The following is a 23,402-nucleotide window of genomic DNA, read 5'->3' as shown; positions in this document are numbered from 1 at the left end:
CCAAAGATACAGATATAGTGAAAAGAAGAGGCACATGCACCCCAATGTTCATAGCAGCAATGTCCACAGTAGCCAAACTGTAGAAGGAGCTGAGATGCCCTTCAACAGATGAATGGATAAAGAAGATGTGGTTCATATATACAATGGAATATTACTCAGCCATCAGAAAGGATGAATACACACTATTTGCATCGACATGGATGGAACTGGAGGGGATTATGCTAAGTGAAATAAGTCAAGCAGAGAAAGACAATTATCATATGGTTTCACTCATATGTGGAACACAAGGAATAGCACGGAGGACATTAGGGGAAGGAAGGGAAAACTGAAGAGGGGGAAATCAGAGGGGGAGATGAACCATGAGAGACTATGGACTCCGGGAAACAATCTGAGGGTTTCGGCGGGGGGAGGAGCGGGATGGGGTAACCCAGTCATGGGTATTAAGGAGGGCATGTGTTGTAATGAGCACTGGGTGTTATATGCAAATAATGAATCATGGAACATTACATCAAAAACTAATGATGTACTGTATGGTGACTAACATAACATAATAAAAAAAAATTTAAAAAAAAGTCCCCAATATTAAGGCCATGTGAAATACATGTTAATGATATTGATATTGGTTTATTTTTTAATTTATTTTTAAAGATTTTATTTATTTATTTGAGAGAGAGGGAGCGAGAATGAGTGGGGGAGGAGGGGCAAAGGGAGAGGGAGAAGCAGACTCCCAGCTGACTGGGGAGCCTGATGTGGGGCTGGATCCCACGACCTTGGGATCATGACCTGAGCTGAAGGCAGACGCTTAACCCACTGAGCCACCCAAGCGCCCCTGCCCCAGTCTCTCCTGCCTCTCTTCCTTCATCACGTCTCCTCACACTCCAAAAGCTGAGGGGTTAAAACCAGCACTGGGCCTTCAGGATTCCTAACCTCTGTGTTAAAGTCTCCACTGGGATTGGTCAATAGTCCATACCGTATTAGTTGTTAAATGTCTTAATATCAGCTCTGTATATAGATGTATGTTTACAGAATTATCTGCATACTGTGAATTGTCTGATGAAGAATTATCTGCAACAGGATCATTTAGGTTACTTGTCAAAAATGCAGATGCTTGGGTCCCACACACTGGAGCCACTGCATCTCTGATAGAGGGGCCAGGATATGTATTGTTAACTATCCCCCTGGTGATTCTAGAATATCATATCAAATATAGTCTGTATTTTCTGGCATAGAGCAAATGTGTCTGTATTACATCTAGAGACCAAGTTCTTTGAAGGGAGGGTCCTAAGGACTAACACTCTTGATATCCACCACTATGCCTAGTGCTGCTGAAAGACAATAAAGAGAAGGAACCACTGATTCAGAAGTGCATACTGAATGGATAAGTTAGATTTGATGATGATATATGTTGATGCTGATGGCAATGGCTAATCCTGGTGAGTGCTTACCATGTACCAGAAGTACATGTACCTTAGATGCATCGTCAAATTGGATCTCAATAATCCTAAAAGTTACCGTTATTATCTCCATTTTATGGCAAAGAAACGGAGACTCAAGATCTCATCATTGGGGCGCCTGGGTGGCTCAGCCGTTAAGCGTCTGCCTTTGGCTCGGGTCATGATCCCAGGGTCCTGGGATCGAGCCCTCCATCAGGCTCCCTGCTCAGCGGGAAGCCTGCTTCTCCCTCTCCCACTCCCCCTGTTTGTGTTCCTGCTCTCACTGTGTCTCTCTCTGTCAAATAAACAAATAAAATCTTTAAAAAAAAAAAAAAGATCTCATCATTAAAGGGAAACAGACTCCAAGCTTGGTCTGTCTGACTTCAAAACCTGTACTCTCTCTTATTCACTAAGCCATACTGGTTCTTAGATTAGAAAACAATTCTACAGATAACCTATAAATTCTTTGGAATTCATCTCTTCAATTTGCGTTTGTTTCTAATTTATTTGTTGTATTTGTCATATACATGGAAGGGAGGTAGGCAAGGAAGAGGAGATAGTAGGAGCTATACTCTCTGACTTGCAAGAACCAAGGTGGAGGACACTGAATATAGAAAGTAGAAAGTATAGGGGTGCCTGGGTGGCCAGTCTGTTGAGCATCTGACTTGATTTCAGCTCAGATCATGATCTCAGGGTGGTGAGACTGAGCCCCGAGTTGGGCCCCACACTGGGCATGGAGCCTGCTTAAGATTCTCTCTCTCTCTGCCCCTCTGCTTCTCCCCCTTCTCTTTCTTCTCTAAAAAAAAAAAAAAAAAAGTAGAAGGTATATATAAATATTCTTCAATATTTAGCAGGTATTGGAAAACTTTTAGCTAAATAAAAATAAAATAGTAAAGTACTAACTGAAAAAAAGTTAGAACATTGCAGCTGTCAGATTTTGAGGTTATAGCTAGAAATTGAGCAATAAGGAAAGGGAGTCAAGATGAGAACTCATTGTTGAGAAATAATGAGGGCAATTGCGATTTTAGAAAGGTCATCAGGGGACCAGCTGATGCCTGGACTTGACAATGGGCGAGATAGGCAGTCTGGACATGGAGAAATTAAGGCAGCTTATAGGAGGGGGTGGGTTGCACGTAGAAATAAAGAATGAGTTTTATATGCATTCAGGTTTGTTTTGACGTATTCTGCCCAGAAGCTGGGATTAATGAGCACACGGAGTGTTATAATTTCATTCTGGTTAAAGCATCCTTATGCACTGAGCTTAATGAAGAAAGGCTAATTAACATCTTTTGAGCATAAGAGGAAAAAAAGAATATACATCAGAATTGTCTTTTCAAGGCCAAACAAACACAAAATCAAAATCTGGATAAATGGAATCAGAGTGCTTATTCAGACTTCAATATATCAATCCTGGTGCTTTTCCTTAAATACAGAGAACTTTCTAATCATGCTTGATTCATTCATGACATATGGGGAAAACTAGATTTTCTTCTTACTGGGATCTGGGCAAAATCCCCACTTCTCATCTCGTTCATATCGGCTGGTCGTGGCGCACCAAAGTAAGTGGCCTTCCCGGATGCATTCATGATGCCACTGTCGGTTATACTGGAAGGGAAACATGCATGGTGTCCCGTGGGCGTTCCCTTTGATTGTGTACAAATCTAGGAGAAAAAGGCAAAGTCAAATAAGCATTATGTCAGCTTTGTCTTTGGAAACTGTCGTAGAGTGAATGCGTTTTTTATTGACTGAGAACCTACGATGCCTAAGGCCCTCGCTATCCCACAGAGAATCCTCGGGGCCTCACTGTAGGCAGTGTGTGTGAAGGTACAAGGGTAAGTGCTGGCTTCAGAGCACGTGCTGGTAAACGGCTCGTTTACCTATTTTCTACCTGGTTATTTACAATGGTGTCCCACCACCGTAGCACACATATTTGTCAGTGGCTGAGAAGGAAAATTAAATGAAGATCTATTTTAAAATACCTTCTCGCCCCCAAATACATCAGGGATCACCATCTGAACCTCAAGAATTGTATAGGCATTTATGAATTCATTCATTCAACAGATATTTATTGGGCATTTAATGTGCCCAGCACTGGGGATGTACTAGAGAGCAAATTGCAAATGTTCCCTTTCATAGGGAGCTTCTGTTCTAGTGGGAAGTGTACAAGTAAACATATAATTTCAGATAGTGATAAGTGCCATGAAGAAAAACAAAGCAAGGCAGGAAGATAGTGTGTGTGTTTGAAGGACGGAGGAGCACTATTGTGGAGAGGGTTGTCAATGAAGGCCTCTCTGAATAAGAACGGGGTGAGGTCAAGATGCAAGTCTTTGCAAAGCAGTTGTTCTGGTGGGCGGGACAGCAAATAAGAAGGGCCTGTGACAAGAGTGTGTGGGGGGTGTGAAAGGGGAAGCACAAAGAGGTGCAAAAGGAAGTGGGATTGGGGACGTACTGGAGCATCAGCTCACAGAGGGCCGGCTCTGCCGCATTATGGATTTTGGCCTTTGCTGTGAGGGTGGTGGGAAGTCAGTAGTGAGTTTTGAATGGGAAAATGACATGATCAGATTTCCATTTTTAAAGACTAACTCAGGGTGCAGTGTGGCAAACCGAACCAACACGGGGAGAGGGGAAAATAGGATGACTAGCTAGGGGGCCTCTACTGTGGGGAGGTGGCCTGTCGGCTGCTTTCTCAGAGTATTTCAATAATTGGGTATCCTCGGCCTTAAGCATGACTCAGCGGGGCGGGGGGGGCTTTCAGTGGTGAGGGAGGATCTGGGCCACCCTCAGTTAAGGGGGTCTTGGAGCAGAAAGGCCAGCTGTGGAGGTTTTCACTCCCTCGCCACAGTTTGCAAGGCTAGATTGAGCACACACCACATTGCCAGCCCTGGAGGTTTGGCAGTTTAGGAATTACAGCTATTTCAGGATATATCCCCCTGTTTCAGTCTTCTACTCAGTCTTCCCCTGAGTGTGTAGGAATGTGGGTATAAGGCTAAAAAATTAACATAAAGCAAAATATTAAGTTCTTCCTTAGAATCAAAGACTATTCAGAGTGCTGGCTTGCAACACTTGCTTATTGTAGTGAGTCCTGAAAATGGCTTGCTCTTGGCCCTCTTTATTTGGTTTTTTGTAGGTACAAAAGAAAATCCTGCTTTGGATCTTAGGAGTCCCTGGCTCTGCTTCCTAGGACTGGTGTAAATTTCTTAGAAGGATATGCTCTTGTTAAGGCATAATTCTACAGAGCATGAATTCTACAGAGTATGAATGAATGAAGAGAGCTACAGAGAGAAATCTAAGAGCCAGGTTTGAGGTTTCAGAATTTATACCATGTCGTGTCTTTTTTTTTTTTTCCTGCTCAAAATGCCAAATATTACAGAACTATGGAGAAGGAAAACCTCCACTCCTGAAACCATGCTTTTCCACCCTTTGACACTTGCCAATGGCTTTGACATTGTGGTTTATCTTTAAATGCCTTGTCCACGACCATGATGTGGATGCCAGTGAGGAGGCTTTGAGGTGCTCTGTGGACACACTCATACATGGGGCTGAGTTTCTACAATAAGAGAAATGGGGGCAGGAGAGGTTCTTCTATTCATCCTGATAAGTCTTTACTTCATAGTCCTTTTCTTCCCACCTTTATTTTCTTTTTCTCTCCTAGCCTTCCATTCTTCCTCCTCCTTTCCATTGATTCCCAGAGTTATTTAAGTGTTTTCTCCCCTAATACCTTTAAATTCCAAGTTTTGCTTCTTTAGGAGAATGTAGAAAGCTCATTCCAAGACTCCAATAATCCTTTTATAATAAGCGAGTAAGCAACTAAAATGTGTTTAGCAGACGTCCCTTGAGACTCTAGGTGCTGTCATATAATTCACAAAACTTTACTTAGGGGCAAACTTTCTAAATATACCCTTGCACGAGTAGTTTTATTTCAATTATTTTTTTTTTACCTTTGTGCAGATATTCACAAATGCTTCCACCATCTGACATATAGGAAATCCACTTGTGAAGATATTTCCATGAGGCCACAAGCATGTTGTTGTGGTTCACCTGGACCGTGTACTTGAGAGGGCCGGTGAGCATGTTCCTGTTACAGAGCCATCTCAAGGAAATGTGAGTGGAATCACACTCGTATATGCTCAATGGCTGCTCTGGATTAGATAAATTCAGGCCTAGGCAGCCACTGCCTCCTATGTTAAAGAGGCGGTGGTTTGAAACCCATTTCCACAGCATGTGCTTGTTCGGTGGTTTGCAGTTCTCCAGGGTCAGTACAGATTTGCCTGCTTGAATGCATTTCTTGAGGCTTTCACTCTGGATAATGAATATTCCTTTATCTGAAACAACAAAAGAGAAAATGTGGCATGGAACTTTCGTGTATCATTAACTAGTATCATGAGGATCCCAGTGTACATGTCTATATGCTGTCATGTGTCACAATTTACAGTCATTTTGAACAGGTCTGGAGTTGATGGATGGGTCCACCTGAAGAGCTTTATTTGCACAAAACAGAGGGGTTTCTTGGGAAACAAAACGGACTTGTTGGAACTAATGGGGAAGTGATCTAAGACCTCCATGGACATACAGTTGCAAAGGCTGCCTGTTGACCCACAGGGAGTGGTATTTTGGCGAAGGAGCTCGCCACAGCTGGATAGAGAGCAGGGATTGGTAATCATACCCAGGGCTAAAAGGGAGGGACATTGTATGCCCAGAGGTATGGTGACCCTTTGGTTTTCTTCAGGCAAGTGCCTGAATATTAGAAACCTACCAGCTGAACCAAGGGTCACTGAAATGGAAAGTTCTACCATCAGATTCCTATAGAAAAACAAAAGTGTATAAGTGAAGTGCTGTTTTGTGTCTTGATACAAGGTGCAATGCTGGTGGGAAAAAAGCTTCTCCACATTGGTTCTCAGTGCTGGCTCCGTGTGGAGTAAAAAAGTGGGGACATTTGCTCTGGGGATGGCCTCTTCACGAGAGCAGCCTCGTCGGGTGGGACCAGCAATAGATGGATGCCCAGGACACTGGCTCAGACCCGGCACCACGTGTAGATACATGAGGGATGGTAGAGGACTATGGCAGTGGCCAAGCCACTCAGGCCACAGAGAGATGTGGAGAAAGTAGGCTTTTGGGATACACTTCTGAGCCTCTAACCTCTGGAGCCAGCAGAAGAGATTTCGGTGAATTTCCTGTGGAAAAGCTGGTGGGGCCCAGCCAGGGCATGGGTGTTAGCTACCTGCCCGCTATCGGACTATCTCTCAAGTCACTGGTCTGGAAAACACCTGTTATACAATTATGAACGTGTCCTCTCACAGGTTTTTTGGAGGTAGAAATCATGTCTAATTTCTTCAGTCTAAGCACGGAATGAACCGAGTACGTTATAGAAGTTCAGTAAATGCTTGATATTGATTAAATGTGCTGATGCTGCACAGTCCTGCCTTCAGAGGTTGGAAGGCCTGGGGTTCCTGAGCTTCTCACCTCAGAATGTCTGGTCAAGGTCCAAGAGCTCTTTTGTTCACTCATTAGGTAGGCTCCCTTCTTATATTTGACCTCCTCTCCATTCTTTAAAAAGCTGAAGGAACCTTATCAGCTTTCCTTAAAATGGCTGTGGTTTAGGGCAAGTTGTGGTGTGTGGCGGGGGCATAGAATGACAGGCGGAGGCCTTCTGGAGATTTGGGACAGTGCAGGCCAAGCCTCCTTGTGCATCAGTGCATGGGGACAATGTTTCATTTTGGTAAAAGTTCTTTTGTTTTTTCCAAAGTTACTCAGGCCAAGAACTGATTTACTGTAACCAAAATCACTGACGACATTGTTAAAAAAAAGATTGTCAATGTATTAATTAAAGCTATACCTCATTTAATAATTGAGAACTTTACTCATAACCATATATTTGGGGAGTTGAATTAGTTGTCAGAAAATTGCTTTGATCATCATATATCAGAGCAAAAGAGAAGCGAGTGTGTGTTTGGGCGGGGGAAGAGAATGAATGGTTTTAGGGAGATTTCATTTAGATCAGGAGATTTGTTTTCCTAACGAAGACGATGTCTATATGGTTATTAGTAATAGTCGTTCAAGATCAAATCTACCCCTTGCCAATGTGATGTGGACTCTGATAATTAACCTTCTCTCCAACTCTCCTTTTCACCTTTTCATGCCTGGGTAGAAGGTTAACCTTAATTTCTGTTGTAATCTACTAATTACTTTCTAGCTAGCCCAGAGTTTCATTAATTTTTCACTAAAGGATAATTATTTTACTATAACTGTTCTGTAGGTTAGCTTCTATCTCAAATACATGTTCAAATATAGCCACCTACTTACTGGCTGGATCTCAGCCCCGTGGGCCTCAGTTTATACACCTAAGATGGGTAGACAGACGAGGGGTTGAGGACTCTCAATCAGGCAGACTGGTCTGGAATTTTGGGCAAATTTTTAATCTCAATGAGCCTCGCCTTTCCCTTTTGAATTGGGAGCATATGTGATACTGATCTCACAGGGATACTAAAAGTATTCCATTAAATAACCCATGCAAAGCACATCATACACCACCTTGGCATAGGAAGACTTCAGCAAGTCGATGTTATTATTACTATCATCCCTTTGGCTTCCCAATTCTTGGTCTGCAGAGGCAACATAAATCTGATTGAACACCTGGAGAGTGCTAACTTGAGCATCCCCAAAGACTTCTCTTCTATCATTACCAGAAAAATCCATTTTTACTCTAGCTTTTGCAGCACCCAGTGTGTGTAGACTTTTTAAAAAATCCTGAAGTCACCTTTTATGGAGGAAAAATACTCTTCAAAAGCCAGATAACAAAATTCTTGTCTTGTTTGTTCAAATATGTGAGCAATCATGAATTAAGAGTCCTCATCTGTTCATCTTCCACACTAGTATCTACCTGTGAAGTCTATACTGCAGCTCTCTGATAAGAAAGAGAAAAACACATGATGTTGACAAGCAGTGTATGGATGAGTGAATGGATGGTCTGTAAGTCAACATTGAAATTATATATCACTAAAATTTTGGGTGAATAAATAATGTTTTTAATATATATATTTTTTTTATTTGACAGAGAGAGACAGCGAGAGAGGGAACACAAGCAGGGGGAGTGGGAGAGGGAGAAGCAGGCTTCCCGCTGAGCAGGGAGCCCGATGCGGGGCTCGATCCCAGGACCCTGGGATCATGACCCGAGCCGAAGGCAGCCGCTTAACCGACTGAGCCACCCAGGGGCCCCTAAATAATGTTTTTAAATATTCAAATTATTAAGTGTTACGAGAAAAGGAGTGGTGGGATCAGAACTTCTGGAGTTATACCAGTGATCATAAAAATACCCTTCTGAAGCAGAATATATTTGACAAACTTAATCCCATGCTGCTCACCTTTGGAGTGTTATGTTTTCATGCCTAGCTGCCTTTAGAATGTAGCTTTTGGAAAAGTTCCTCAGAATGTATCATAAACAAGTAGCTCTGGCTTAACAATAACAATAAATATGCCATCTCCAAAAGAATACTAGGCCATATGAAGCTAAAAAATGACCCAATCCCATTTTCCCATTAAACTATAATAGAATCTGGTCCTGGCACCATTAATCTCTATAAATTCACTGAAGAGAAAACAACTGCTTTCAAATAGACTATGAGGAGACCCAATACAGGTATCAATATTCTGATTATTGTTATATGCATATATGGGTTGTCTGTAACAAAAACATAATGTGGAAAAAGGCCACCAATCCTTAGTGTCTATAGTCAGGTTTTGAAAGGATGAAAATCAAATGTGGGAGGAATCAAGATTGATGATATATGTCAAGGACATCAGTTCTGCTTGAACACTGATTAAGTGATTAATGAAGGACTGCCAGAATTACTAAATCTCTTTGCAGTAAAATGTTATTATACTTCCCTTCATAATTATAAGTTTAAGAGGAAAGAAAGGATTGATTTACTAGAAGTAACTTATAAGCTAACTTTTATCCTTTTTGCGGGGGTGGGGGTAGGGGATAAAATCCACAGAAGACAGTGGTTCTACTTTCTACTTCTGGGTTCTTCTGAGGAAGAGATCATTTTAGACCCACCCTTTGGCCCCACAGGATAACATGTACTTTTTTTTTTTTAAGATTTTATTTATTTATTTGACAGAGAGAGACACAGCGAGAGAGGGAACACAAGCAGGGGGAGTGGGAGAAGGAGAAGCAGGATTCCCGCTGAGCAGGGAGCTCGACGTGGGGCTCGATCCCAGGACCCTGGGATCATGACCTGAGCCAAAGGCAGACACCTAACGACTAAGCCACCCAGGTGCCCCTAACATGTATTTTTCTAAGAAATGGGAGGAGAATTCTTCCTTGATCAAATGTGGAACTTAGGTTTAAGGTAATTCTTTTATGACTGCATGTAGAATATTACTACGTTCCGCAAGTATTCATTGAGTGCTAACCATGTGGTAGGCACCAGAGACCAGAGATAGAGAGAGGAATTATTTGCCTAAATATCTGTCCCATAAAAGTATATCTATTTCTTCTGAAATCATGAGAATTCTAGTTAAAGAAAAGAAAGGAGTTCCATCAATTTCAAAGAAAACATTGTAACTACATTTAAAATAACCCTTAAAGCAAGTGATGAAAAACAAAAGAAAATAGCCCAGAATTTAAGACACTTGACTGGATCCTCAACTAGTGTCATATGTGAGGTGGACATGGGTCCTCAGTGTCCTCGGATCATTCTGAGTGGGGAGAGTGTGTGTGGTTGCATGCACTTGCCCACTTTCCAGGGAGGAGACAGAGAACAGACTGGAAGGAATTAGGCCATTTGGAGGAGACTAACTTTACCCATAAACCCGAACCATGAACTTTAGAGCTGGTGGGACTATAAAGGTTATTTCACTGAATCATTCTTTTACATTTTTTTCCAAATCCATTTTGTCTCTGAAGTGTAATATCCATGTGCTCAGTGAGGACAATATAGGACTAGTTCTAGTTTTATTTACATACATTAATTGATAACATATAAAGAAGAAAATAAACTGCTGCAGATTGTTGCCAAAAATTTGAAGTAGGAGACTTAAAATTTCAAACAAACATTTTTTCAGTCCCTAGTATGGTATGTGTTAGGAAACCTGCAGAAAGAAGGATATGTATGTCATAGTGTTTGCCCTTAAGGAATTGATGTTAACCCTGGGAGTATATCATGAAATGTACAGAAAGAATTATAACTTAACGCTGAAGTATATTTTGATGTCAGAGGTATAAATAAACATATTGAGGTAAAAGCCAGGGCTAGGAGGGGTAATTTGGCTTTTCAGAGAAATCTCTCTCTCTTTCTCTCTGTCACACACACACACACACACACACACACACACACATTTTCATTCAACAGTCATTTATTAGTGACCTAACTTTTGTCACACACAGAGGCACATTGGTGAACTAGCCAAGCAAGATGCCTGTTTTCATTGCAGAAAGAGAGAAAGAGAGAGTTCAGAATAGTGGAGGAGGTCTATAGGTGCACAGCTGGGGAGGTGGGCAAGGAGGCATTCTGGGCAGAGCGAATATCACCAAATCTCAGAAGTGACAAAAATAATCAGCTCCAGGGTGATGAGAGTCCACCTATATAAAAGACTTTGGTGGTTATACAATATAAAATTAGAAAGAGGTGGTTTGAGGTCATTTTATGATGAAGTTGAATTTTATTCAAAAATTTGTCTATTATTCTTCAGATGAGAGAGAGAGAGCTTTGGGAATAAGAGAAGGCATGACTGAGGCTCTGGTGTAGATGAATTGGCATGGTGAATCATTCAACAAAAGCATTTACTGAGCACTTACTGTGTGCCCAGCATTGTTTTAGGTGCTAAGAATATAGGTGTGAGACAAACGTCCAAGTTCCTGGCCTGGAGGAGTTCTCATCCTTAGGTGGGATGAGACAGTCCACCAAGGAGCTGGAGCACAGTCTGGGGATTATTGCTATGATCCAGTAAGGGGACAGAAGGCCTCAATTCCGCTGGGTGTGGTGAGAAAGGAAAGGAGGGAATGGTGAGACTCCAGTCACTAGAAAGAGAATTTAAAGGGGGAAGAAATGACAAGATTTAGTCATCAATGGAACATGAGGTTTCTGGAAAAGGTAATTGCAATGATTTGTTTTCTGGTTTCAGCTGTTCAGTTGGCTGGCAAATGCCTGCCAATTCCTATGATACCATGAGGTTGGAGTCCAGAGCCTGGGGCTACTATTACAGTCTGATCCGTCCATTTGAACGGGGCTGACTGTAGGTACCTGTAGGACATTTCCCTTGACGCCCCCACTACTTCACTTTCGGCACCCCTTCTGATCACCTCCACCTGCCCTGGGGTGCCTCCGTCCGCTTTAGACAGCTCTTCTCTTAGAAATGGGTGGAGGTTTGAAGTGGTAAGTGAGTAAGATAAGGTTTGAAGCATTAAGACTTCATTGAGGTTTCTGTACTTTTCACAGAAAAACACTTGAAACAAGCAATAAAACAATTCCTAAAGAAATGCTCTTTTTATGGTGGATTTTAGGCAAGCAAAGGGCTTTCTGGTATTTAATAAATTCCATTATGGTGGTGGCCACCTAATCCAACTACACATAAAAAGTCAGCCTCTGTGCTCCTCCATATTAAGGGAAGAGGAAGGAAAAGTTCACATACACGGTTCACATCAAGTGCAATGCTTAAGAAAGCTATTAGGAAGCCACAGCTTGCCAAATACAATCCAGTTTCAGTCTCCCACCCCATTTCCCTGGATTTAAAGCTCTTCTCCTCAGGGCGCCTGGGTGGCTCAGTCGTTAAGCATCTGCCTTCAGCTTAGGTCATGGTCCCAGAGTCCTGGGAAGGAGCCCCGCATGGGGCTCCCTGCTCGGCTGGGAGCCTGCTTCTCCCTCTCCCACTCCCCCTGCTTGTGTTCCCTCTCTCACTGTGTCTCTCCCTGTCAAATAAATAAATAAAATCTTTTAAAAAAAATAAAGATCTTTTCCTCTATCCACCCACATAGCCGGTGCTCAGGCACTCTCGGCCCTGTAGCATCTCCTGAATCTGTCCAGTTCCTTTATGTTCTGACAGTACAGTAGTCCCTCCCCCACCCTTAGCTTCCATTTTGCTTTCGGCAGTTTCAGTTTACCCAAGGTCAACCATGGTCAGACAGCAGATGATCCCTCTTCTGATGTGTCACCAGAAGGTCGCAGGTAGCCTAATACTATGTTATAATACCTATGGCATTCACCTCACTTCATCTCATCACATAGATATTTTATTATCTCGCATCGGCACAAGAAGGGTGAATACAGTACAACGAGATATTTTGAGCGAGACCACATTCACATAATTTTTATTACAGTATATTATAATTGTTTTATTTCATTATTAGTTACTGTGGTTAATCTCTTACTGTGTCTAATTTATAAATTAAACTTTATCATAAGTATGTATGTATAGGAAAAAACATAGTATATATAGGGTTTGGTACCATCTGCGGTTTCAGGCATCCCCTGGGGGTCTCAGAATGTATCCCCCGAGAAAAGAGGGAGACTACTGTATTTCAGTTTGGGCGTGGAAAGGGTCCAGAAGATAGTGGGGAGGGCATTTCTCTCCTGTAACCAATCTGAAGGTGAGCAGTGTCTCTTGAGATGTATTTACCTTTTCCAGCAACACAAATTTGGGTTTGTCCTGTGCAGTGAACAGTGGATTCAGATCTGATTGTGTTCCTTACTTAGATTACTCTGTAGCAGGAAAGGATGTTGTAAGCCACTGAATCAAGTTCTGTTCATGGCTGAATGATGCAGAAAATCTGGATTCTTAATATGACTTTCCAAACCAATAAGCAAGGAATTTCTGATGCTTGCAGAACTTGAAAGAACAGTCCCACAGAACAAAGTGAAAAGTGTGCCTGTCCCTTCTGGCCCTCTCTGCATGCATATTTGCATTTTATCCCAAATCATCTGAGATTAGGTGTTTGTCCCTTAATCTGACAGCACCTAACAAAGCCTGTGGCTACCTCTCAATTGCCTTCTATTAATCAACTAAAATATAAAGTACATTTTAAAATATGTCCTTATCCTGTCGCAGAACTTCCGTTTCTTTATCTGCCCTAGCACTGTCCTTGATTTTGAGCTTTCTTTATTTTCCTGCAGCTTCTGAACCTGGATAATCATCATCTCCACAGGCCTATGGGATCCCTCTTGCTAAATCTTTTTACGTGTTCTCTCCCTTTTTTTTCTAATCTTCCCAAATCACCACTCCCAGTTCCACAGGGCACACAATACTCTTTCTCACATGCGGGAAACATGAAACCCAGCTAATCAGCTCCACTGGCTCCAGTTTTGTGGGGATTCAAATTGCCTGTTACCAAACCCTGTGTGAAGTGGGTTAACCCTTGTAGACTGTCCTTACCACACCGTGCTTACTCAGATTCCCTCCCGTCCCTTCCTTAGTTAGCAGTAGCTGACCCTTGCAGAAAATCTCATCTCTTCTGAGGTTCTTCGCTGTATCTCTCTGTATCTTACCAGTGAATTGATAAGTTGAGTTGAAAACCTTTCTCTTCCTTTTAGCTTTTAGTCTATCCCTCCATCATTTTGTCTTTAACTCAAAAGTACCTAATAGACATGGCTGGTATAAAAATCATTATTTTTTATACCACAGCAGCTCTGTTATCTTTTTATAGACTTGAAAACATACCATATCAGTCACCAGGAAGCCTGGCTACAAAGAGCAAGTTACGGCAAGACACAGTAAGACAGAACACAGTTAAACTTCCCTCTACAAATGCCTGCTTGTTGAAGCCCTGGGGATGTGATTCAAAGACTAGGTCACCAAAACAAATAGAAACAGAAAACAACTCCACCAACAGCCAAAACAACTCTGGAAATGATGTGACATTATTGAACGCAAAACTGTTTACACGAGCTCATCCATCTTAGGTGCTTTAAGAATATACCCATTTAAGAAAAATATATATTTACTTAACTGGGAGGTAGAAATTAACGCAAACACAAAAACAACTATTAATGGTAGATATATTGTTAGTTCCTGTACTAGTTTGCTAGGGCTGCAATAACAAAGTACCACAAATGGAGTGACTTCATAGAAATTCACTGTCCCACAGATTTGGAGGCTAGAAGTGAAAAATCAAGGTGTCAGCAGGATTGGCTCCATCTGAGCCTGTGAGAGAAGTATCTGGTCCAGGCTCCCTCCTTGGCTTGTAGATGAGCGTCTTCTCCCCGTGCCTCTTCATATCATCTACTCTCTATGCATATTTCTGTGTTCCAATTTCCCCTTCTTATAAGGACACCAGTCATATTAAATTAGGGCCCACCCTAAGCACCTCATTTTAACTTGATTATCTCCATAAAGGCCCTATCTCCAAATAAGGTCTCATTCTGAGGTAATGGGGGTTAGGAATTCAACATACAAATTTTGAGGGGGATACAATTCAAACCATAGTAGTCCCCATGCTTCTGATTCAGGCTGGCTCCCTCCTTTGCAGGGCCCAGAGTAAGATAAAAATGTGGGTTCCTGCCTGGGGCAGGGAAGTCAAGTCAATCTCCACTTCCCGTGAGCCCACAAAGGTTTGCAGCCTCTGTGCCAGCCAGTGTTGGACTCACACTCAGTGCCTGGATTGGGGATAGGTGACAGGCTCCCCACTCAGTCCTCACCAAACACACCTGGTGCTGTCAGCCCAGTGGGGGTAGCCGCTGCCTTGCTCCTCCCTGAGATGCCACTGGTCTTCCACTAGCAGACCCCGGGCCCCCTATCCTCCAACCTGAACACAACCTGTTAGCACAGTAGATAGAGGGTAGGAGTGGGGAGGCAGCTGCTTAGAACCCATCCAGGGGATCTGGCGGGGTGGGGTTGGGGGTGTCACGCAAGTGAGACTGAGCTTGAACTAGCTTCTAGCTTCTGGCTCATGCTCTGTTGTCCCATGAGACTTCATGCCCAAAGCACAAATTCAGAGATTAAAATTATTAAGAATTGCAAGACCCAAAACCACAGAACATTAAACTCCAAGTGCAATGCCCTGCTGAGCATGGCACTCTGTGTCTTCATGGGCCACATGCCCATGAAGCCACCCTGTTCTTACTTGAACAAATCTAACACTATGGAAGAAAGACTGGCAAACTACAGAGCACTTTTTTTACGGCAGAACTGCTTGAAGCTGAACAATAAGTGCCTTGGTTTCTCCATCTGCACAATGGGTATAATAAAAGCATTGGCTTCACAGGATCGTGATAAGCATTACCTCAGTCACTGTGATCACTCTATAGATGTTAATAAAACAAAAGCAAATCTTAACATCGAGCATGGATAGTGCCAAATAAGACAACAATGTTTTTAGTTAGAGAACTACTTTGAATTTCCTCTTATATTTTCATAATTGAAAAGGAAAGTTCTCAAGAGAAGAATGCCAAAAGCCGGAAATAGTAAAACTTTTTTTACTAGCGTATTTCTTTTTCATGCTAACACCATTTTTTGCATTTATTTTATTACCTGGGAAGCTGAATATATTTTTAGGTTAGCCATTTACTTTTTTTAAATTAAGTTTTCATTTAAATTCCAGTTAGTCAACGTTCAGTGTAATATTAGTTTCAGGTGTACAATTTAGTGATTCAACACTTCCATACATCACCCAGTGCCCATCACAACCAGTGAACTCCTTAATCCCCATCACCTATTTCACGCATTCTCCCACTCACCTCCCCTCTGGTAACCATCAGTTTGTTCTCTATAGTTAAGAGTCTGTTTCATGGTTTGTCTCCCTCTTTTTTTTTTTTCTTTACTCATTTGTTTTTTTCCTTAAATTCCACATATAAGTGAAATCATATGATATTTTTCTTTCCCTGACTGACTTATTTCACTTAGCATAGTAGCATATTTCTTTGGAACTGTAGTAATCTGGAAAGTATCATAAATTAAAAAGTCATGTGGCCACACATGAAAGCAGAAACCTCTTGTTTGTTTTGTTTAGCTCTGTATCACAGAATCCAATTTACAGAAATTTTAATAATATTCCTCCATTTTTCTTGAGTGGTTTTATAAAATATTTTTCCCTGAATGACTTAGTACAGTGTTTAAAAGGCATTTGTTTGTTTCTTTTATGAACAGTATTTCCTTTCACTCTGAATAATTAAAGAAATATAATTTACATTCCTAGCTTTGTATTGGAACATCTCCTAAAAGGCTTTCAAGGATAATTTCTACAAGAAAGTGGAGGCAAGGGTCTATAAATGTCTCAACTATATTACTTTGATAGTAATATAGTTCATATGAGGGTTGATAGATCATATGAGGGTTCATCACACAGGGATGAGTTTAGAAGAGGCAAAACAAAGGAATCATTTCTTCAGAAAACTGGATATAAATAAGCAAATTGTTAGGTCAAGGACGGGGAGATGAGGGGACAACTGAGATCTCTGTGTGACTCTACTGTTCTGGTCATTGGCTTGGAACCTGCATTGTGTGGAATCAGTTACTGTAACAACCAACAATAAAAAGAGGTTAGAAGCTTAATGAGAAAAAGTAAAGCACCAGGAAAATTGGAAGTCTATGCTGACTCTCAAAGGCTCGTGAGGAAAACAGCCAGTCAGAGAAGTTGGGATGAGAAAAGTATGAAGTGGAAGAGATTCTGAGAGATGATGATGAAGACGGGAGGAACAGAGTCAGGTGGTGGGAGTGATTGATGACCGGGTAGGACAGCTAAACCAGTATCTGATCAGGCTTGTACTTAAATTCCACATCTCTAGATTAGGAGAATGGCTCGTTGACCAGGGGTGTAGGAATTGCCCAAATCAGTAGCTTTTCTGCTTTATGAAAATATTCACCCTTAACATGTAGACGTACTGGTTTGGAAAAGGAAGAATTGCAGAGCACAAGAGGCTGGCTTCCTGTTCCTCCTGCCACAGAATCAAATCACATGCTCCCATCAAACAACAGGATACAGAGTGAATTATTTTGTGAGGTCATAAGGCTATGGAGGGGGGTGTCTTTTGCATTAGTGCTTGAGTGCCTGGTTCGAATTCCCATTTTTCTAGTTCCTATAGGTGCAAACTCTTTAACCTTCTTCATCGGTAAAGAAGGGTATGTATTAACAGTACCTACCTCATTGTGGTAAAGACTCAGTGTGTTAATGTGTGTAAAATAGCACACAGTAATCATTCTCCAATTGTTAGTTACTACGAGGAGCAGTCAAGGGAACCACTGTTACCTTTGTATCAGAAATGGAAGCTATGGGGAAATCTCAGGGTCACCTCGTCTCCCCATTCCTGCCTCCAGGTGGTGGCTCTCATCACCCTCCTTCAGAAACCTCTCCCCCATGGCACATGGTCTTCGCTTCCTCAACACTGGGGTACACCATCCTGAACCTCTTCCTTACATTCGCAATGACTTTGATGCCAGCAGGCTCCCCGTTCTCCTCTCCACCTCAATGCCTTTAACTTCTGCACAGATGCCCTAATACTCCAACCCAGTGTTTTCTCCACCACAGGTCATGGTTCATGAATGGGTCATGATATCAGTGTAGTGTGTCATAACCCGTGTTACAAGACGAAGTGGAATGGAACAGAGTAGATGAGTAGCAGCACATCGTATTAGGTAATGGTATTTTTTATTTATTTTATTTATTTATTTATTTATTTTTAAAAGATTTTATTTATTTAACAGAGAGAGACACAGAGAGAGAGGGAACACAAGCAGGGGGAGTGGGAGAGAGAGAAGCAGGCTTCCCACAGAGCAGGGAGCCCGATGTGGGGCTCGATCCCAGGACCCTGGGATCATGACCTGAGCCAAAGGCAGACACTTAACAACTGAGCCACCCAGGCGCCCCGGGTAATAGTATTTTTTAAATGAAACTTTTGTTTCACACACATATGTCTGTATTGCTGTGGATGATGGGTTCCTCAACTTCCACTGTCCCAAGGACCTTCTTTCACCTGTTCCCCACTTCAGTGACCATGCCTACAACCACACCTTGGACTTGGTCACTATCAAGAAAGGATCCACCTCCAAAACTTGTTATTTCCATTTTAAAACCACTGGCCCTCCTCTTCTGCCATTTCTTCTATGTCTTTCACTGAGTTTATTATTTTTAATTTTCTTCTTTTTTAACCCATATTTCTTGAATCCAAACTTTCTGCTTCTCAGTATTCCTGCTGTGACTGACTTAGCCCAGATCATCAATGTCTTTCTTCATGAGAGTCGATTTAACCTCTCACATGGTCTTTTTGCTGACCTCCATAATTACCCTCTTCAAGTCCCAAACTGACCATGGCATTCCTAAACTTAAAAGTGTGTTCTGGTTCCCTTTTGTCTGAACTCATGAAGCTGTTCTCAGCAGTACCCAGTTCACGTCACCAGAATTTATTTTCCTTAAGCAGAGTGCCTCTAACCAAACTCTTCATTTCCTCATCTCTTGCATGCATCCGAATATTGATCTGTCATAACTTCTTGTCCTGCCACAACCCTATTCTGGGGATCTACTCAATCACAGCCCCTGATGGAGCAGATCCATGTGTGCACCTCACACCACTATCGCAGCCTACCAGCCATGGAAGGCCTCTAATTCAAGGGCAGAGTGCAGGGACGAGCCAACATGCTATGACAAGTGTGGCCAGATTCCTCTCCTAGGAAATTAGGCAACTCTTCCAAAGAAGCTGTGGGAGCTACACATGAAAGGTACTGCAAGTAGAAGCAAGAAGAAACCAGTCCATAGAAAGAGAACCAAACAGAGACCAGCAAGCAGCCCCTGACAGAGAGAAACAGAGAAAGTAGTTGCTTTATTTCAGAGGCCAGTTCTCAGTTTGCAGGAGGCCTGGCTGCACAGGAGAGCCTGTCCTTGGGTCCCCCTTGAGATCCTAGTGCCCTTATATTTAGCCTCATGTTTGCCTGAGTGACCTTCCGTGGGCCCTCTTTCTTCCATCCAAAAGAGCTTAGACTAGAACTTTCAGCCTATTGCCCAACATGTGATTCTGTGCCTCTGTGCTTTCCCCCAGAATGTTCTATCTCCTTTCTACTTATCTTCTAGGAAAATAAATGCCTTTTTGTAATCCACAGCCCCTGAGGCCAGACCTTCTGAGTATGCCTTTAGAACTTTGCTCATTCCTTGTGATCTTAACATCTACTGCACTGTTTTGTAATTTTTTGTGTTTCTGTGTCTGTCTCTGGACTCTCAGCCTCTTGAGGACATATTCTACTCATATTTTTATCTTCCCAATCTGGGAGTAAGTAGCAGATTCCATTGGTTATCCATACAGCCTATCCTGGAGGTCATTTACCTGACAGAGTTCTCATATTTTCTGACTGACTCTCTGTGTCTCCTTGCCTGACAGTGCTCCATGCAGGCCAGAGACCAGGAGATTAGTGCCCCAGGAGGGACCCTCCATCAGGGAGGAACGGGAGTTGGTGGATGAATACCTCTGTTTCCTGCGCTTCAGTGGGTCCACTGCGTTCTTCACAGTCACTGAGAAGGGCTCCTGTGAAATTGAGCCCCTTCCCTGTCTCATTTCCTCACTCTTCCATTGTGTCTTCTAGAATCACCTCCTAAATAAACTACTTGCATCGAAATATTTTCATACCTGAATAATCTCTGTGCCAACTATGTCAAATTTTCAGATTTGCAAACTGTCATTTGGAATGTACAGGAGGTAGCAGATGGTTTTAACTTCGGAGTGTCCTTGGCCACTAAGAAGAAGGCATTGATTAGAAACTATCTCAGGCCAGGATTTAGGGCTTCTACATATAGTAGGGATTAGCTCCTTAGTGCTAACCGGGGCTCAGAGGCTTACTGGTGCATTTTCTCTGTGTGGTTTGGGTGCAGCTTCTGTCCTATGCGCTGCTGTCCTGTTCTAGATACTAGCACTCAGGCACATTTTAAAATGTAAAGGAAAAAGCACTGTATGGTAAACTCTTAGTGGAGATGGTTCCTACGAGGGGGTCAGATGTACATCCACAGGACCATTTCTTTCTTTTCTTTTCTTTCTTTCTTTCTTTCTTTTTCTTTCTTTCTTTTCTTCCTTCCTTCCTTCCTTAAAGATTTTATTTATTTATTTATTTGTTAGAGAGAGAGAGCACAAGCAGGGGGAAAGGCAGAGGGAGAAGGAGAAGCAGACTCCCCGCTGAGCAGGGAGCCCGATGTGGGGCTCGATCCCAGGACCCTGGGATCATGACCTGAGCCGAAGGCAGATGCTTAACCGACTGAGATACCCAGGTGCCCCCACAGGACCATTTCTATTGAATTTACCAAGAAGGTTAAGAGATCTCTGATCTTTGGCCATTTTAGAATAAGAATTACTCAACCTGTCCCTGATAAAGCCTTGTGGGAGTGCTAGAGAATACAGTCCAGAAAAGATTACCTCAAAAATGTAGGCATAGTTGAGAAGGAAACCAAAACAAAACAAAACAATGAACGCAGGGATGGATCACACCTTGTTTTACCTCTTCTTTCCAAACTTAACCCCAAAGGCGGAAAGGAAGGGACAGAGGCTGCCTGGAGACTCCTGCTGGTTTATCTACCCCCCTGCCTCCCTCCTCCTTTCACACAGGGACTGCTTCCAGTTTCAGACACTGGCCTCTCTGCCTTAGAGGCACCATGCAGTTAGTTATTCTCCACTGTGGGCCCCTGCAGGACAACCTCCCCTCATGATTCTTCACACAGCTTTTATGAGTCTTCTCCGTACTGGGTGCTAAATAAATGTTTGGTGACTTGATCCATGTGTGCACATGGGCTGTGGGGGTGACTTTGAAGGAACTCTGGCTCACAAGCCTGCCAGATGCCTTACCAACGATCTCTGCATATCACACACCCCATTTCTCTGATGAGAGAAACTGAGAGGCAAAGAGGGTTATTTGCTCCAGCTTGCATAGTTCATGGCCTACAGAGGCTCCACGCCTCTGTCTGCAAGATATTAACAGAAAAGATTAAGTATTCTTTCCCGAAGGAGCAGAGGGCTGGAAGCCTGGCTAGGGGCCACTGGGCAAGCGGCGGCACACATCCAGGTTTGCTTTGGGAGGGGACGAAGTGGGACATCTTTTTGCCGTCATTTTTCTGAGTGATGATCCTCCCAAATAAACAACTCTCGGGTGGCTACTTTTTGAGACGTCTTCTATCCTTCTGTGCCCGGCTTGTCCCGGGTCAGAGCGTAGTCAAGTTTTGCCTTCCAGCCCAGGCCGGGAGCCGCCCGCGGATGCCTGGAGGATGCGGGGCGGGAAGAGTGGGGTGCGAGGCCCGTCCGAGCGCAGGACGGGCCCATCCGCCGGCCTTCTCCGGACTACCGAGACGCGGCCACCATACAAATATGGTCACCCCTCCCCGCCCCCAGCTTCGCCTCTTCCTCCTCTGCCGTAACCACCCCCGCCCGCAATGTGCCGATCTGGTCTCTTCGGCCCGGGGACACTCACCCAGCCACTCGAGGACCGACTCGGGGGTAAGCGCGGTCACCGCGCCCTCGGCGAGGCTCCGTGGCGCCCCCAGCAGAAGCAGCAGGGGCGGCAGCGACCGCAGCAACAGCATCGCTAACCACTGGGCTCGCCGGGCGCCGGGAGTGACGGTCGCGGGGGGCCAGCGCCAAAGCCCGAGCGCGGGGCCGCGGCGCTGGAGGCGGGAGCGCAACCCCCTCGGTGCTCCACGCCTGCCCGGGCCTTGCCACCCCAGACTCCCGGAGGCCCACGCCGTCGTCCCTGTCGCCACAGTGTGCCGACACCCGGGCCTCTGGGCTGGAGACCGGGACGTTGCGGAGGTTTTTTCCCCGCCCTACTCACTCGGGCTTGGAGAAGGAGGAGGAAGAGGCGGTGGACCATCTGCCCATCCCAGAAATTCCTGGCTTTGGGGTGGGGAGAGAGGAGTGGTGAGGCTGCCCCGTGCAAGCTCCGCCTGCTTCCAGCCCCCTCTCTCCTTCCTGGGGAGGCCTATAGGAGTTGGGGGTGAGCAAGTTGAGAATCTCTGGGACAGGAAATCTGACATCTGGGTTTGCAAACCACCCGGATTCTGGTAAACACTGCAGGTTTGGCAGCAAGCAGCTTAGAGTAAACCAAGCTGCTCTGTGAACCCAGGCGCTTTGAGAGTACTCTGGAATGTGGACCATGGAGATCCGTGGGGTGCGCCAGGGTCCTCCCTCAAAGTACCCCAAGGTTCTTCCATTGTTGAGCTCCTTTTCTTTTTTTAAAATGCCATCTCCCCACTTTCCATCTCCTTGGATCCCCCTAACCCAGCAAAATAGCTGGGTTAACCCACTTTACAGCTGTTATTCCACTTTATAGCTGAGTAAAGCCGTCGGGAAAGGCAAAATTATTTGCTCTAGGTCACTCCTTAATCTAATAAAAAGTTACTCCCTAAACTGGTAAGTAGGAAAAGACTAGAATGTAGTGCTTCTAACGTAGTCTTTCAAATAACCAGCAGAACACTAGAAACATTTAATATTCATGAGAACAATAAGACCTTTCCTAAATAGGACCTTGACCTTAGTCATTAAAACATGAGAGAGGGGAAGGGAGCTTAAAAAAAGGGGGGGGGGAGGTGGTGGGATCTTGGAGGACCTTTCTCAGCTGCTTATTGGTCAAGATCAAACTAACGTTTTTGAGTGACAGTGTCTGCTATAGACTGAATTGCATCCTCCTCCCCCAGTTCGTATGTCAAAGCCCCAAATCTGAAGTGTATTTGGAGATAGGACTTTTAGGCATTAATTGCATTTAATGAAGTCTTAAGGGTAGGGTCCTAGATAGGATCAGTGGCCTTAGAAGAAGAGGGAGAGAGAGATCTCTCCACCTGTAGTCACTGGGGGAAAGCCACATGAGGACACAGCAAGAAGGTGACCATATGCAAGCCAAGAAGAGAGCCCTCATCAGAAACTGAAACTTTGGACCTTGATCTTGGACTTTCGAGCCTCCAGAACTATGAGACATAAATTTCTCTTGTTTAAACCACCCAATGTATGATATGTTCTTATGGCAGCTCAACCAGACTAATACACTGTTTTAGCCTGGCTCCCCAGAAAGCAGAACCTAGGATGA

At 43.6% G+C, this 23,402-nt stretch overlaps 1 protein-coding gene across 8 annotated transcripts in view; it reads right to left on the bottom strand.

Annotated features, from left to right (window-relative positions):
- Nucleotides 1–22,242, bottom strand: part of PLA2R1 (phospholipase A2 receptor 1) — a 115,401-nt gene extending 93,159 nt beyond the window's left edge. For 3 of the 8 annotated variants that reach the window (XM_081814326.1, XM_081814324.1, XM_081814327.1), the window contains exons 1-3: nucleotides 21,795–22,240; nucleotides 5,372–5,755; nucleotides 2,930–3,094 (exon numbers count right to left, since the gene is read on the bottom strand). In XM_081814326.1, coding sequence (XP_081670452.1) covers nucleotides 2,930–3,094; nucleotides 5,372–5,755; nucleotides 21,795–21,906 — 661 coding nt within the window. In that variant the 5' untranslated portion in view covers nucleotides 21,907–22,240. Of the gene's footprint in view, nucleotides 1–2,929; nucleotides 3,095–5,371; nucleotides 5,756–6,186; nucleotides 6,234–21,794 lie in introns of all 8 variants that reach the window. The other 5 variants (XR_014143583.1, XM_081814328.1, XM_081814322.1 and 2 more) reach the window with 3 other exon arrangements.
- Nucleotides 22,243–23,402: the final 1,160 nt, after the last annotated feature.

The sequence above is a fragment of the Leptonychotes weddellii genome, chromosome 3, assembly GCF_054177405.1.
Source record: "Leptonychotes weddellii isolate Sample4059 chromosome 3, ASM5417740v2, whole genome shotgun sequence".
In the NCBI taxonomy this organism is placed as follows: domain Eukaryota; kingdom Metazoa; phylum Chordata; class Mammalia; order Carnivora; family Phocidae; genus Leptonychotes; species Leptonychotes weddellii.
The sequence above is the reverse complement of the archived record's forward strand: the minus strand, read 5'-3'. Positions and strand labels throughout refer to the sequence as shown.